Consider the following 16,995-nt stretch of genomic DNA (forward strand, 5'->3'; position numbering starts at 1 on the left):
ATCCTCGTTTCACCTTCACATGTAATTTGGTGGATACGTGTGGCACGCCATGGCATCGCTTGGTCAAAAATCAGCACTTTGCAGGCTGATGAATTTGGGATTTTCGTTGCAGATTCAGGCTGAAGAGTGTGAAGCGAGGTATACGTAAGGCAGAATGAAAAGTGCAAGAAGACAAGGAGAAAGTGAGACAGAGGGCTGTTGCTCGAGGCACTTGATCCGGTCCGGGTGTCCTCTCGGATCGCCTGACAGATAATCCATTAAATGTTGCAACCCGCTGACAGGGATGGATTTCAGAAACGCCTTGGAACGAACACACACACACACACACACACACACACTCTCTAATGCTGTAATTATTACTAGTCGTTTAAAAAAACATTTTTCTTTTTATACTGGAATAATTATAATGATAAATTAAAAAGAGCAAAAGACGAAATAAAGAGAAAAAAACTTAACCTTTATTTTCAACATTGTTGACATTTTAAAACACCTTATCTTTGAAAATACAATCAAGATTACAAAAAGCTAATTACATTTATTGTGGACTTTTAAAAACATCTTCATGACAGGCACAGTATACAAACTATACCACTTTATGATGAATAAACTGAATGCAGTTGAATATACATTATGAACATGTAATAGGAAATCTCTTCCAATATTGAATTGACTGTTCAATAACACATTTTCATTAAGGCAGAAATATTGAAGACAAACCATGCTTAATCTCTAGTTTTAAATGTTATATCCATAAAAAAGTGTCTCATCTCACTTTTACAAACAAAATAAAACTTGGACGGTGATATCATATAGAGATCAAGAAATCAATATCAGATTTGGGATGTATTTCACAGTTTAATCATATAAAAACGAGGCTATTCCACCATATGACACTCTTATATTTCATGGTTTACTTAAGGCGATTTACCATTGGGATTAATATGGAATGCAATTAACTATTTAAGGTTAATTTGAAAATATAAATTCATACTTATAATCAATAAAGGAAACTTTCCATAAAAAGACTTAAGAGTAAGGCAATGAAAATAACAGAGTTATTGATTAAGCTATAGAAACGGCTGCTTTCAGACAAAAAAAAGGTTAACTCCAGGCAAAGTCACGTTTCCCAAGACTGCCTCGCATTTGAGACCCTTTGAGAAGTTGGGGCTTGAGAAGAGGCTCTCAAATACAGTGTTGTCCCTGGAAAAACTGGACAAGATGCCCAGTGACTCTAGCAGGCTGGTACTGTGTGTAGCTGTGGTTCTGCAGACAGATTAGAAAGGCGTGTGTGTGTGAATGAAGTGTGTAAGGCTCTGTTTGTTTGTGTCATGGTGATTCTGGCCACAGCTCTATTGGTTTGTGTATACTGTAATAATGGTGTGTATGCATATATGCATTTAATTCTTGGCAATGGCTGCAACAGCTTTCTTGGCGGCATCATCGAGGTCGGTGGCAGAGGTGATGGGCAGCCCGCTCTCAAACAGGATACGCTTTGCCTCCTGAACATTGGTTCCTGAACATAAACACATAAAACAACAGCAGACACTTTGGTTAATGTGAGTTTATAAGCCTTCACTTTTATTCTGACACACATACCAAGGATGCATTATATACTCTTCTGGCTATTTTCTTTTTTTTTTTTTTTTGCATGTTTTAATATTATAATGTCAACTGTTGGATATTTAACATTGGACTCTCACTTCCCATAATAGTTAAAGCCTGACTTTCTGTCCACAATCAAGTTTATCTGAAGTGTTACAATGTGTATGTGTGTGTGTGATATTGTTTTTAGAAAAACTAAGTTTAGCTCTAAAATATCACCTACAACATGAATTTAAAATATAAATATTATATAAAACCGAAATAAATAAAAAGAAATATTATAAATAATATAGCATAATAGAATAGCAAAATATAATACCAAACTAATCATTAAAATAACTTGATTGTTTAGACCAGCAGATTATAAAATAATACATAATATGTTTTTGTTTAGTTCCATAATAACATCCGTAAAAAAATAAATAAATTGTTTCATATAATGCAGTAAAAATGCAGAATATGATTCAGAAATAATGCAGTTTATTGCGAATTAACTCTTCATATTTTAAAATAATATTTGCAGAAAAAATAGGTCTATTTTATATATATATATATATATATATATATATATATATATATATATATATATACATATATATATATATATACATATATATAAAAAGTTTAGATCTATACCATCACACAAAAGTATAACTAATATTATTTAACCCCTGATGTCACATGGACTATTTTACAGATGTCCTTGCTACGGTTTTGTGCGTTGATCGTAGAAACATCATTGCGGTCTATGGAGGGTCAGAGAGCTCTCAGATTCCATAAAAAAATAACTTAATTTGTGTTCCGAAGATGATCAAAGGTCTTACGGGTTTGGTACGACATGAGGGCGAATAATTAATGACAGAATTTTTTTAATTTTTGGGTGAACTACCCTTTTAAGCATAATTGAATAATGCTTATCAGTATCCATCCTTACAACAAGGCCTAGAAAAGAAATCTGGCTAGAGTACAAAAGAAATCACGTTCTCAAAATGTTGTTGATTGGCAGAGCAGAGTTTGGGGAGTGTGTCTCTGCTGGTTTGAAGGAGCAGTAGTGTTGAAAATGCCTTGGGATCGCTCCATTGCCTGAAAAGGACAGGAAATGTTCCATTGGCTGAATGGCAATGAGGTTGTTCGTTCCATTGGCTGAAAATGCGAGTGCTGCACTCACAGGCCAGGGGGACTTGTTGGTGCCAGATGCAGGCGTCCCGACTGAGCACGCACTCCTTTGCTTGGGCTGCCCTTGCGGTAACACAGTGACCCTGAATGTCACCGAACTCTGGCCCCCTGACAACAGGGCCAGGCCCCGGGGCCAATACAATAAAACAAATCAGAAAACTACTCCACAGGGGTCAAAAGAATGAAGACAGATTGAGAAGAAAAGGCAGGGTAGCAAGAAGTACAGGGAATGGAGGTTGTGAGATGTAAGTGAAGGAATAACAGATATGTGAGATGTGTGTGACTCTGTTGAGGAGAGGTGAGCAGCTGTGGATGACAGACGTGCTGATTTCACAGGTGAACGTGGATCTCTCACTCACAGAACATGTGTCAAGAAAACAAGCCTATTAAAAAGATGGATTTCTTTTTTTTTTTACTTACATTTTTTAAATGGTATTTTTAAACTACTGAAGGAATATGAGCAAAATGTTTAATAATGATTTGCAAACTACAAAAGTGCGCAGGACGTTTCAAATAAAAAAAATGTCCACTACATTTTCCACCGTTATATTCATTCTATTAAATTTAGCGTTTGTACTTTATATATATATATATATATATATATATATATATATATATATATATATATATTATTTTTTTATTATATCAGCTTGAACTTAATTGCACTCTATTTTATATTTTAATAATTCATATAAATATATATTTTGTTTTAATAATCTATAGCTTTTCATTATACATTTAAATTTGATTATCTAAAAACTTACTTAAATATTATTTTTTATTTAACAATTTGATAATTGATCTAATAATGTATTTTTTCATTTTCACAAGCTGATATAAAATAACATTTTTACTTTTATATTATTATCACAAACTTATTTTGTTTTATTAAGTTACTCAGACTAATTTAATCATTAACTATCATCCTTTTTTTTTAAGTTTTAATTTTACACATTTAAATTTACATTATACAGTCAAAATTTTAAAGAGTGTCTAGGAAATAAAAGAAAAGGGGAATGAGATCAGAACATGACACGAGTCAGACTTGAACTTGCATCACCTACATGAGCACCTCAGCACCATGGATCTACATGCAAGCTGCTAAGCCACGACTCCAAATCCTCATCGTTTTATAACCCTTGCGGCAGAAAATAAAAGTGTTTACCTGAATGCATTATCCTGCATATTGGCCTGCATATAAATCTGAACATTATCAGATTGGATCGGCAAACTTATATACATTTAGGCAACATATAACTAAAATATCTCTATGTCAACGTACAAGTATCTGTATACACGTGTGTGTGTCTCTGTGTGTGTTGTTGTCCAGCAGTGTAATTATGATAATACTCGCGCTCTCAGGGGAGAGGATGTTCTAATCAATAGCAGTTTCACGAGGAATTCAATTACCAGCACCACTTAACTACTGATATTTCAGCGCTTTTGTCCACTCGCACAATAACTCATTTCTAACACGTCTCCCACATTTGGCAGCACAAAACAATCAATTGTATAATTTCATTAGCAGAGGCCGAGGACGAGCAGGGCCGTGTGCTGGGAGTATAGAATATCCACTGTCCGCCGCTGCTTGACAATGCCGAGTCGTCTGAGGGCAACGAGAGCAAATTTCAACAAAAGCCATGAAAAATACTCCTATATATACAGTACACACACTTAAAGAGATTTTTGGACTGCTCTGACAGGAGGCTTTTAGATGGCACTGTGCGAGTCAAATCTCTTCATGTGTTATGTAAGTGGTAATATCTCACACATATATTGATCTGAGCATCTAAAAGCTGACAGGCACGCATGTCTGTACTCACTCACTGCCACCAGGTGCTGCTAGAGACCAACTTAACACCAAAACCAAGCAGAATGATCCAGTATCAATTGGCCTATGTCTCTGAATAAAGCTTACTTTAGAGTATCTTATGTTTAGACATGCATATCTATTATGGAACTGACAGAATATGATTATGAATAAGTATGCACAGATAAGAATAATTAGAAGCTTCGAAAGGAGTTCTATCAGAAAACTAATTGACTGCAGCATTCTCTTGGCACAACCGTATAAAAGTATGGGGTCAGGCAGATGAGCAGTGCAAATGTTTTCAACATTGATAATAGTAAGAGAGCATCAAATTTCTGAAGGATCACATGACACTGAAGACTGGAGTAAGGTTTTACTGGAGTAAAAAACATTTGAACAACAATCTACATAAATATTACTAAAATACACAACATTGTGAAGACTAAATGCATCTACTCTGGCATGATTGTTATGAGGCCCTCTCTCTCTCTATACATATATATATATATTTTTTTTTTCTCTAGTCATCTACACTTCACAACTCAGTGTACAGGATGCTATTGCTGGTAACCAAAATAGTGTTTTGGAACTTCTGGTACCCAAGTTATCTAGTACTCGCAGCTCCATTTAACACATTTTTCTAGGGCTGCACGATATTGGGAAAAAATGACATTGCGATATTTTATTTTTCTGCGATATATATTGTGATATGAAATCTAATCGAATTTTTTCTTACAAACAAAAATGGGGTGAGCACACTTTCTTATTTTAAATGATTTAAACATCAGAGTATTATTTAAATTAGAGTCAATTGTTTGTAACTTTAGGAAATGGTTTGAATTGTTAACATATTAACTAACATGAACTTACCACGAGCAATACTTTTGTTACTATATTTATTAATCTTTGTTTATCTTAGTTTATAAAAACACAGCTGTTTATTGTTTGGTAATGTTACTTTTCAACAATGAAGGCTATAGCCTAAATGTTGAAATTAACAATGCTGTAGAAGTGCAGTTTAGTAATAGTAAATGTTAAATAGTTTAATAAATAGAACATTATTGTAAAGTGTTACAGATTTTTTTTATACACCAATTCAGACGTCTCGTGAGTTCAGTGTTGGACAGGTCAGTTGTTTAAACCATTCATTAAATTGAATCGGTTCAAAAGAATCATTAGTTCGCGAATCAGACGTGTACTGCATGCATTGAGTAATTATCACAACACAGAAAACATTTCATCACTGGATAGTTTTTTCTTTTTTGACACCATCGTGTCAATTGATTTTGATTAATATGCGCGAGGGAGAGAGAGCAAGTCAGCGCTCGTGTTGTTTGAAGACGGTGAAGGTGAGCCTCTCGCGCTCGCTCTCGCTCTCTCTCTGCTCGTTCAGTTGTTAAACTGACAGGACTTAAAAACACATGCAAATTATAAACTTTCACTCTATGATGGTTAAGCTGTGCAATTAATCCGCAAATCACATTCGTCAAGGGCCGGGGAGCAGCTGGCCCGTACAGTTAATGAATAACGGATCAACTATGACAGCCTACATCGCACATCCTGCGATGTGACTATCGTGGATTCGTACATCGCGATATCGATGCTTAAACGACACATCGTGCAGCCCTACATTTTACCATATTTAAAGTCGTACTTAAAGAAATGTATATTTATTTTTTTAACGAATATGACACATTATTTTAGCATAGTGTCATACAGAAATCATAATTTTACATACTTTTCCCTTGCAACAGTAATTTTATGATATTTTTGGTACAATATTTTTTTATATATCTTATCATGTCTGAATACAATTTCAATATATGTAATATATGACATGCATATCCTGTACAGTAGATTTAAAAAAGACGACAAAAAGAATACCAGTATTAAAGTACATACATTTTTGAGTGAACAACTTGTTTGTACTTTTGGTCCCACTGATCCAGCATGTTGAGGAACAAAATCTTAATGGTCTTAGGTACCTACATGAAGGAGCTGATTGTGAAAAAGCTTGAAGAAGAGAGTATAGATCACACCACACACACACACACACAAATATGCATCTGAAGTCTTTCTTGGAAAGGTGGGGCATTTGGAGAGGCTGGGGTAAGAAATGGGCCTGAATCAATAGGCAGCTAATACAACTAAACTCTAAGCTGGGAACCATCTTATAGCGATCTGTCAGACATGATAAGCCACAGACAGAGAGACAGAATAGACGATCGATCTGTAAGCAGCATGCTGCCTCTTACACCCATTACTGAGGGCTTTCAGGCCACTGTGTCTAATTCACTTTTCCAGAGAGGGCAGGCGAATCTGAGCCACTATTGCTTCAAGGCATTTTCATTTGGATGGAAAATGCTTTGTGAAAATGGTGTGTCAGTAATCACTTTTGCACTATGTATGATATAAAGGCTTTTAGCCATTTAATTTACAGGGCTAGTTCAAAATAAAAAGGACTGAATTATTTTTAATATGTAAATTTAAATGCATTCCAATTTTTTATTTTGAACATTATTAAAGGGATAGCTCACCCAAAAATGACAATTCTGTTGTTAATTACTCAACCTCATGTCGTTCCAAACCAGTTAGACATTCAACGTTCATCTCCGGAACACAAATTAAGAAATTTTGATGAAATCCGAGAGTTTTCTGACCCTGCATAGGCAGCAATGCAACTGACAATTGAACTGTACAAGACCCGGAAAGTTATTAAGGACATCTTTAAAATAGTCCATGTGACATCAGTGGTTCAACCTTAATTTTATGAAGCTATGAGAATATTTCTGTGTGAAAAGAAAAGAAAAATAACCAATTTATTCAGCAATTGTTCTTTTCCGTGACAGACTTCGACGCACATTCACGAGAGTACCATGATGCATGTGTGTGGTGCTGTTGACACAGGAACCGGTGTTTTGATGTAGTAGAACCCGGATGCTCTTTGGCTTTTTTGCAAGATTTGTAGCTTCATAAAATTAAGGTTGAACCACTAATGTCATAATGACTAACAATGTCCTTACTACCTTTTTGGGATTTGAATGTGGTAGTTGCATAGCGGTCTATGCATGGTAAGAAAGCTCTTGGATTTCATTAAAAAAAAAAAAAAACGACATGAGGACGAGGGTAAATTTTGGCAGAGTTATTATATATACTATTTTTAGGTGACTATCCCTTAACCATTTTAACTGTGTTCAATGACGTATGGCAGTATTTGGCTAATTGGCAACATTTTGGCCCCCCGGAAGTGTAAATATTATCAGAAAATTAAATATGATGTGCATTTAATTGTTCAAAATATCTGCATGCTGCTCTTGTCCTATATAAAGGCCGTCCTCAGAAGGACAGGGTATGGCATGGACAAACGAGGGGCAGAAAACTAATGGAGTGGAGTATATGTCTCTCTCCGGGCAAAACGACTCAGCTGTTTTCTGCCAATTATCCTAATGGCCAGATGGGAGCAGGCTGAGGCCCAGTGTCACACGAGCGCATAGCGTTAGCATACACAGGTGAGAGGTCCAGCAATCAACGCCTGGCCCCTCTGCTCCTCTCACTGCCACCAACAAATGCTGCGGCGTGACACGCTTGCCAACCAACACCAACAATCTCTACACTTGACAGGCACAGGGTTGCTTACAGGTAAAGGTTTTACAGAACACATTTTAAAAATTTGAGGTTAAAACTGATTTTAAACTGGCATTTTTGCCTTTATTATGATTGGACAGGGGGAAAGGTCCCGAAGACAGGATTCGAAACTCGGGACGCCCATAGCGTAACAGTACTGCATGTTGGCGCTCTGCCCACAAGACTATAGGAGCCAACATTAAACTGGAACCTTTGATTAAGAAACTGCATATTTTGATTAAATTGACATTAATTGGCCACACCCACCTTCGAGCCTAACCACCAGGGGAACCTTGAGCTCCAGTTCTTTGCAGGCCTTGGTGATGCCGTTAGCAATGATGGCACAGTTAACAATCCCCCCAAAGATGTTTACCAAGATGGCCTCTACCTGAATGCAGAAAAAGAAGAAAAACTGGGTGAAAAAGCTTTGTTTAGATAAAAAAATATGACACTGCATTACCTGCATCTTTTAGAAGATGAAAAGGCAAGAAAGCTTAACCTTTAGGGTTCTCAACCAACAATTTGTTATTTATTAATATTAAAGTGGTAATACTTTAGTATAGGGAACAATTTTCACTATTAAATAGTTGTTTATTAGCATGTCTATTATTAAACATTTACTGTTAATCAGTACTTATAAAGCATATATTCTGCATGACCATATTCTACATCTCTAATCCTCCTACTCAATACCTAAACTTAACAACTACCTTACTACTATTATTAGTTTATTGAGGAAAAAGTCACAGTTAATGGTTTATTAATAGTGAGAATTGGACATTTAAATAAAGTGTGGCCATTGAAATCAATCAATTTCAAAGCAATTAAACATTTTTAAGAGTTGAGGATAAGCAGAAACGTTTATATTCATAATGGACGATCATGAAAATGTGTATTATTTATAACATTGTATAACAGTTCTAATATTTCCAGGCTTTCAACAACTGGAGAAAACCCTGAACCTCATATGAAAAAAGACCAGTTGTTAAATAGACTATTAACATTAGCATGCTTAAAACCCTCATGTGGCTAGAAAAGAGATTTGAGTTGCTTAAGTCCTGATATGAGCAGTTCACCTGAGGAGAAACTAGATATTTGAGCCTAGTGTAGTACAATGCTATATGATGACCATAATTCCTCAACAAAAAACCCCCTGCAGATTATACTTCACATAATCCACCGATCATTTGCATAAATGTATAGCAGCAATCAAAGGGACATTAATGTGTGCAAACATGCATACACACACAGAATTGTTAACAGCTCATGAATGTGTTACTCTTACAAGGTAAGAATTTAAATTACTCAATGTCAATTCATTTCTGTCAAATTAGCAAGTCAACAGATCAAATTAATTTGGCATGTTTACTCATAATCTATGCTAATCTGTGGCAGTGACTGCTGGCTGCATTCGGTGGTAATGATGTTTACACGGTTAGAGGAACTCAGAGGATCAGAGAGATATTGGCAGTTTCATCCACAAATGCGGTTACTCGCCTTACGGGCTAGAAACTAGAGCTCCCTATTTTGTGAATATGTGTAGTGTGAGCATGAGTTCAGACACTAGCAAGGTTTTCTAAACACTGGGATTTTGAGAACTCAATTATCTGTTACATGATTAAGAAGTCACACATTACGTGTAGCTTGTACTTTTTAAATTGCATCTTCGTTGTGGCCAAGGCAAAGTGTCATTATTAAGTGTTTATAACAACAATAATATTTTACTGACTTTGTTTAATGCAGAATAGACTGTGATTGCTTTTAATTTTATAAATCATTATTATTAATTATTTAACATTAATATTTATTCTACACATTTAATTACTCAGTTAATAATTATTTGTTTTGTCTAAAAAAAACTGTTGGCATAATGGCATAATAATAATATGTATTAAATATTTATAATTATTGAATCCATAATTAATAATTATTAATGATTATCATTATTTACAAGTTACAATAGCAACCCATAATGTCCAATAATAATAATAATAATAATAATAATAATTATTATTATTATGGTTGTTATTGGTGATGATAATATAAATAATCTATATTATTATTATTATAAAAAAAAACACAAATTTGATAATGATACATAAATAAAAAACAATTATATTTTGATGCCTTCATAAAAAGCATTTTCAATAAGTATAGCGAGTAGTTGATGCTCACTATAGTTTTACAGCATATTCTGGAAATTTTTTAGGCAGTTTTAATGCAATGCAACCATCCTGATGGCCCTCACAATGGCTGACTCCCTAGACAGTGCACTTACTGACTGAGACACACCCAGACACACATAGAGAGAAAAAAAATCCATATAAGATTTTTTTACATTTAAAAGGGGAAAAGAATCAAATATATATCCACAGGCTGACACACAGTAGAGGTGAAAAGACTGAGACAGAAATAGATACAGGTCGAGGACCCATGCACAGACAGGCAAGACAATGCCTCCACCAACAGGTACATCCCCACCTGTCTGAGCTGCCAGATGGCACATCCACATCTTTACATCCTGAGATATCGCGGACAGCTAGTGTTTCATTGTCAACTTGTGATATAAATAAATCCACACCAAAACTGACAGACTAAAGGGTGCCCAATGCCAGAGTTTCCAGCATGTGACCCTGAAACAGCACAAGGCAGATGAGTGTGGGGTCTGTTAGTGGATCTGACAGACCGGATGGAGACAGGGAAACTGTCTGTAATGTCCAGCTGTTGATGCTGGAACTGGCAGGCATTTGCCATGACTGCAGAACGTCTACATCTGCTGCGTCTTCCCCATCAACACTAACGTCTGAGCTACTGCAGTTTACACAATGTACAACTCCAGTAAGATACAGACAGGAAAAAGCATGATAAGTAGAGACACAGTCACAGCTCAGCCAAAAGGGAGTAAAACTTGACCCAGACCTTTCAATTCAGAGCTCTGCTCAAACTGAGAAGCCTATAGTCACAACCACACTGAAGCATGTCACACTGACAGATTGTGACGGACTAAAACTAGCTCAGAATTCAAATCAAAAGGCTGGAAATGTCTGAGACCATTTTATATATATATATATATATATATATATATATATATATATATATATATATATATATATATATATATATATATAAATATATATATAAAATATATATATATAAAATTCAAATTTATTATATTATTAATAAAATGAAATAATTAAAATGAACTATTAGATTAGATTTTCAATCCCAGAATTTCAAGGCGGCCTTAGAATTTTGGGTCCCAATACACCTAAAATATCTGACTGAAATACAGGTGAATAATTAAGAATAATTAAAAATCAAGGTAACAATACAATTTTAATATATAAAATAATATATATTGTGAAAAAATGATTACATTTGTGATTGAAATTAATAATGTAAATTAAAAAATATTTTATGCATGATTTAAATAGTAATTAGGATATATATTATTTTTCCTAGGGTTTTATTTCTGAAAAAAGAAAAAGATTTGTGATGTCATTTCCTGTCACATTAAAGAATATATGGAAAAAAATTGAATATATTTTATTGAAATACAGGAAATTAAAGCAGGATCTAAGGTGAACAATGCGCGCGCGCGCGCGTGTGTGTGTGTGTGTGTGTGTAAATATAGATAGATAGATAGATAGATAGATAGATAGATAGATAGATAGATAAAAATAATATGGAAAAATTCACATTTGGGTCTTATAAGAAATAATTTGTCACATTTTGGTCTTATAATTGGGGTATATTTTATTGAAATACAAAAAATTAAGAAAAATCTCAGGTGATTATAATGTTATACTATAATGTTATACTATATATATATATATATATATATATATATATATATATAAATTGATAAAATATTTGATTCAAATAGAATTAAACCTGATTTGTGATGTAATTTCCTGCCACATTTTCTTTGCTGTTCCCAGCTGTGCTCCTCAGGTTTTCTTCCAATGACACTAGAGGGCAGCACAGATCCAGGAGCAACAGCACAAAGTCTCATTCTCCACACAACAGTGTCTTCACCAGCAGCACATTTTTCAAACCGGCCTTTATTGTGCACAGTCATATTTCTTCCAGTCATGCGTTTCCTATTGACATCTATGTATATTAATGATACAGTAGGCATGATTTATGCTTTCTCCTACATGAGTAAATGCTGCTTCGTAAAAATATATAGTGCACTTCGCTCAAACTGCCAGTGGGATTTAAAATGAAAAAGAACAAATGCGATAGAAACTTTCAGAGGTGCAGGATCATGTTTTTCTATTTTTCACAAAACCAACTCGTTCTGCTGTTGGAATGTGGGACTGCACCTCCAGGCTTGAACATTCTGAAGCAAATTTCTGGAATATTGCATTAATGGTGAAGTAGAGCATGTGCAACGGAGAGCAGGCTTTGCTTATGACAGTGACATGAAAAAGAGGGCTGAATGCACAACAGGTAATAAGACAAAGTAGCAGACCACAGATTGATCTAGAAAATAACTTTGAAGTTATAAACATGAAGCTGTCTTGCAAATTATTTTGCTAATTTCAGCGGTCCACTTGTCAACAAATCAGCTCTTACTTTTCATAGCTGCAGTAATCCAATTCATCTACTCTTTGTTGAGTGCAAGCTCAATTTAGATCAACTTATAACTGATTAAAATAGTTAATGCCCTTCTGAATCATTCAAACATGTCTGGTCAGTAAAAATAAGCGGTACAATACAGCAGCAAAAACTGTGCTTCACAGCAAAGAGATCTGCACTCCTAAAAGTTGTCAAAATAAATGAATGAATACATGAATTTGGAAGCCTGTTTCTGTCATGGAATAAAAAATAAATAAATTTACCATTCATCTACCATTCCTGACTTTTTGTTTTTTTGTGAGAAATATAAACTTTGAAGAAAGATGTCTGAATTGTGAGATAAAAAGTCACAATTACCCGTTTTATTCTTTTAAGATGCCATGGCAGAAATGGGCTTTGATAATGATACAAATAAGAATGCTCTTCCTCCAAAGCCATCTGCAACATAATTAGTCTATTGGCTATATATATATATATATATATATATATATATATATATATATATATATATGTGTGTGTGTGTGTGTGTGTGTGTGTGCTCTTGTTTTTGTGACATATCAGGACACAACTCTGTATAATGACATGGGTATGACACAGGTATTACAAGGAGAGGGTGACTTATGAGGACATAACCCATGTACGTTTTTCAAAACGCTTATAAATCATACAGAATGAGTTTTTTTGAGAAAGTAAAAATGCACAAAGTTTCCTGTGAAGGTTAGAGTTAGGGCCATAGAATATACAGTTTGTACAGTATAAAAACCATTACGTCTATGGGATGTCCCCATTTTTTTACAAAAACAAACGTGTGTGTGTGTACATTTTAAAGTCCTTCGATATGTTACAGCCAAGCGTCCTGTAGAGGAAGTATGTCAATACAGGAAAGAAAACAACGAATGGGATCTTGAATGCAATTTTGCAACATTTTCTGTATCTGCAAACAGTATCAAAGCCCTCTTAAACAAAGAAAACCATCTCTCAGAGTTGCTGTTTGTCTGCATTAGCCGCCAGTGGGTCTAGTATCACATGCTCGTTCTAGATTCATGACTTCTAAGAAAGTTGTGAGTAACGACATCAATATCGTCCCTGTTGGTTTTCACTTTTAAGAAAGCAGCCTACTTTTGATTAGGCCTTTTCATCTTTATTTGCTTTGGAGTAGCTTTTGTTTCAGGGAATGTTCTCTGCGACACAAGACGTCTCTGGTGTTGGTAGCGGGTTCATGCCAATAGCTCGTACGCTGTACCCACTGGTCAATCATTCATTTCCTCTGTGATGTGATTTAAAGCCTTAGAACAAAAAAAAAAAAAAAAAAAAAAGATGAAACAAAAGCTGTTTGATTTAAAAAAGGAGGCAAATCTCCATTAATGCAGTGCTCATTAGGAATACCGTTGTGCTGCTATCAGCGCCGGGACATGCCTGTGATGTGGTCGGGGAGCGCTGGCATTATCATCCAACCGCACATTGGCAGCTGTGCTCCCAGAGAATGGGGGGTCTACTCCGTTGACCAGTGCTAATCAATCTGTGGAAGTGCATCTGTCTTTTGTTAACGCCTAAAAGAGTGAAAACCTTCGTCTCGCCGTACCCTATTAGCACCATTGTTCTGGTTTATCTGCGCAACGCAGGTTTCGTACACTAGCTTTCGGATTCTTTTGCACCTTAAGTCTCTTAGTGGATGTGAAATACTTCAATAAGCTAGAAGTCAAAGATTAAAACCCAACATTTTCAAATGAAGAGGGGCGGCTGACAGCAGTCATCCATCTGAAAGGAAGAGCGAAAGGGGGACTGTTTGTTTTGCACATTAGAAAGGTGAAATAATGGCATTTCTGTAGGTGAGAAGATGGATATCAGGCGAATTGCTTCCTTACAGTTTAAAATATTAACAGTCTGAGCATGAATACACGAGACACTTTTCAGGAAAAAAGGCACGTTATCAGAGCTGGGAAACACTTCTGATGGACAAAATGCTCCAACGTGCCATTTGAACAGACTGGGCTTCACATCTCATATCAGTCACCCAAACTTGGCATAGTCGTAGAGATATGAAAATAATATTCAAATATTTTGGCAAAGTGTAAGCTTAGTGACAGCAAAGCCAGTTCCGATGATAAGAAAGTTTAATATGCTTTTTCCTTTTTTGATATCTTCGTCTTTTGGCTCACTTTATTTGGCACAATCTTATCAAATCTAGAGGCTATTTTTCCCCTTCTGCTAATCCATTGCTAGTGGTTCCGCCATTCCTCTGGAGCAAAGAAAAAGAAAAGAAAAAAAGGGACGGGGGGAGAGAAAGATGTGGTTTGGTCCCAGGCTGTTATTGGGGGATCAGATTGGGCCTGGCACAGGGGATAAGAGAGAAATAATTATCCAGCTTGCTGAAGCATGACAGCTTCTCTCTTCACCCAGAGTGAAAGAGATGAAGCATTGTGTCAAAAAATCAGCTCGCAAAACACAGACACATCTAGACACAACCATTCCGAGAATCACTTCGTGTTAGGAGACACTAGAGAACCATTGGTCGACTTTTCTTGATTGACAGTTTTGACGGGATCTCTGTTCCGTCTTGTTGCTGGAGCTGAATGTATCAAATGCATCTTGGTCAACATGAGCTTCAGAGAACCTGATATCATGACGAAAATGTACCTTTGAGAACTTTTTCGCAAGACGCGAAATACATACCATTTAAATTTTGTGAAATATTCGATGTGAAATGTCTACTGAGTGGTGCTAAAATAGTGGTAGTTTTTTCACCGGAGCAGATGAACGTACATATGTTATGTTTTATGTGACGTTGGTTTTGAATGCGTCATTGCAGTTCTGACTTAAAATGTTCGTTAAGTGGCACTATTACTCTAACATTCTCTGATGTTTTAAAATAACGTACCACCTGCACTACACCTAAACCTACCTGATAGTATGAATAAAAGTGAATGTGCAATAGAAAATGCAATAGCAAGCACAACGTTTTAGCTTGTTTTTCAATCTTTCATCTTTCATCGTGAGTCATGTTTTTCACAGGATTTGTACCCAAGGATTCCACATCCTAAGTCTAGTTCCGCACCTGCTGAGCTACAGAGCAAGCTCATTACTTCCGGAAAGCGAAACATATGGAGCTGTAATCATGACTGTGTGTACAAAAAAACAATTACAAGTGCTTGAAGTTTCTGTTGGAAACTGCAGTGATATGCACTTATTGGTAACTATTTCGCGTAACATAGCTTAAAGGAATGTTTTGGGTAAACAAGTTAAGCTGTTACCACAGACAAAAGTTTACAGCAATGCACTTAGAATCATTGTTATTTAATAATATTTGTACGCCATTATAGTATTGCTAATATTTTGAATTAGCTTTTTTAGTTTTCGCGTATAGCGGAAAAAGTTCCCACAGGTATGTTTTTGTCAGAAGATCAGGTATGCTTCAGGATGTACCGATGCATAAAAAGCGAGAAATGGTCACATTTGGGATGTCTATCTTTCCCCAAAACTCAGATACATGATGGTACTACAGTGATCCTATTATTTTCACGATGCACTGGAAATTTTGAGTCCAAGTTAATCCTCAAGGTCCCTCAATCTATCTTGTTCTGAGAATCTCTCTTCTCCATAGAGACATCAATGGCAAAAACATGTGCCATTTTCTACCATAAGATCCAGGCAAATCAACAGCGACTATAGGTTCACATTGTGCTAACGCCTTTCATCTCTCTGCACGTGAAGTCGTGGTCAGACGTGTGTGCCTGCTCTCTCTATCTCCAGGGAAAGAAAAGAAAGCAATCAAAGCAGAAATGGATTTGCAGCCAGACTACAGGCATTGACGGACGTGAGTGCGGTGTATCCTAGTGAATTGAAACCTGGCGTCAGCCATATCCGCTTCAAGGTCTGTTTCTCTTGTGCCATAGTGGTAGGGTTGTGAACTATGACAGCTACCGTTTCAGGTTGAAGCATATCAGAGATGAGCTAGACCATCCTTTCAGGCGACATGTCATTGAATTCTCTCTCAACACACAGGACTCAATATTGTCAACAGAGAAAAGGACAGACTGAGCGTTTTCATCCTCATGAAGCTCAGTCTGTCCTTTTCTCTGTTGACAATATTGAGTCCTACACACATGCATAAACACTTGATACAATGTCAGCAGCAAGTAAAAAGTTGAATTACGGAGATTTTAATCAAACTGTCCTTCAGTATTGCAGGTTTTCCTCAA

At 35.8% G+C, this 16,995-nt stretch overlaps 1 protein-coding gene across 1 annotated transcript in view; it reads right to left on the reverse strand.

The window, feature by feature from the left end:
* Positions 1-835: 835 nt before the first annotated feature.
* Positions 836-16,995, reverse strand: part of LOC132126181 (succinate--CoA ligase [GDP-forming] subunit beta, mitochondrial-like) — a 97,642-nt gene continuing 81,482 nt past the window's right edge. Inside the window, exons 10-11 of the mRNA XM_059537310.1 lie at positions 8,480-8,600; positions 836-1,513 (exon numbers count right to left, since the gene is read on the reverse strand). Coding sequence (XP_059393293.1) covers positions 1,398-1,513; positions 8,480-8,600 — 237 coding nt within the window. The 3' untranslated portion in view covers positions 836-1,397. The remainder of the gene's footprint in view (positions 1,514-8,479; positions 8,601-16,995) is intronic.

The sequence above is a fragment of the Carassius carassius genome, chromosome 44 (assembly GCF_963082965.1).
Source record: "Carassius carassius chromosome 44, fCarCar2.1, whole genome shotgun sequence".
Lineage (NCBI taxonomy): Eukaryota > Metazoa > Chordata > Actinopteri > Cypriniformes > Cyprinidae > Carassius > Carassius carassius.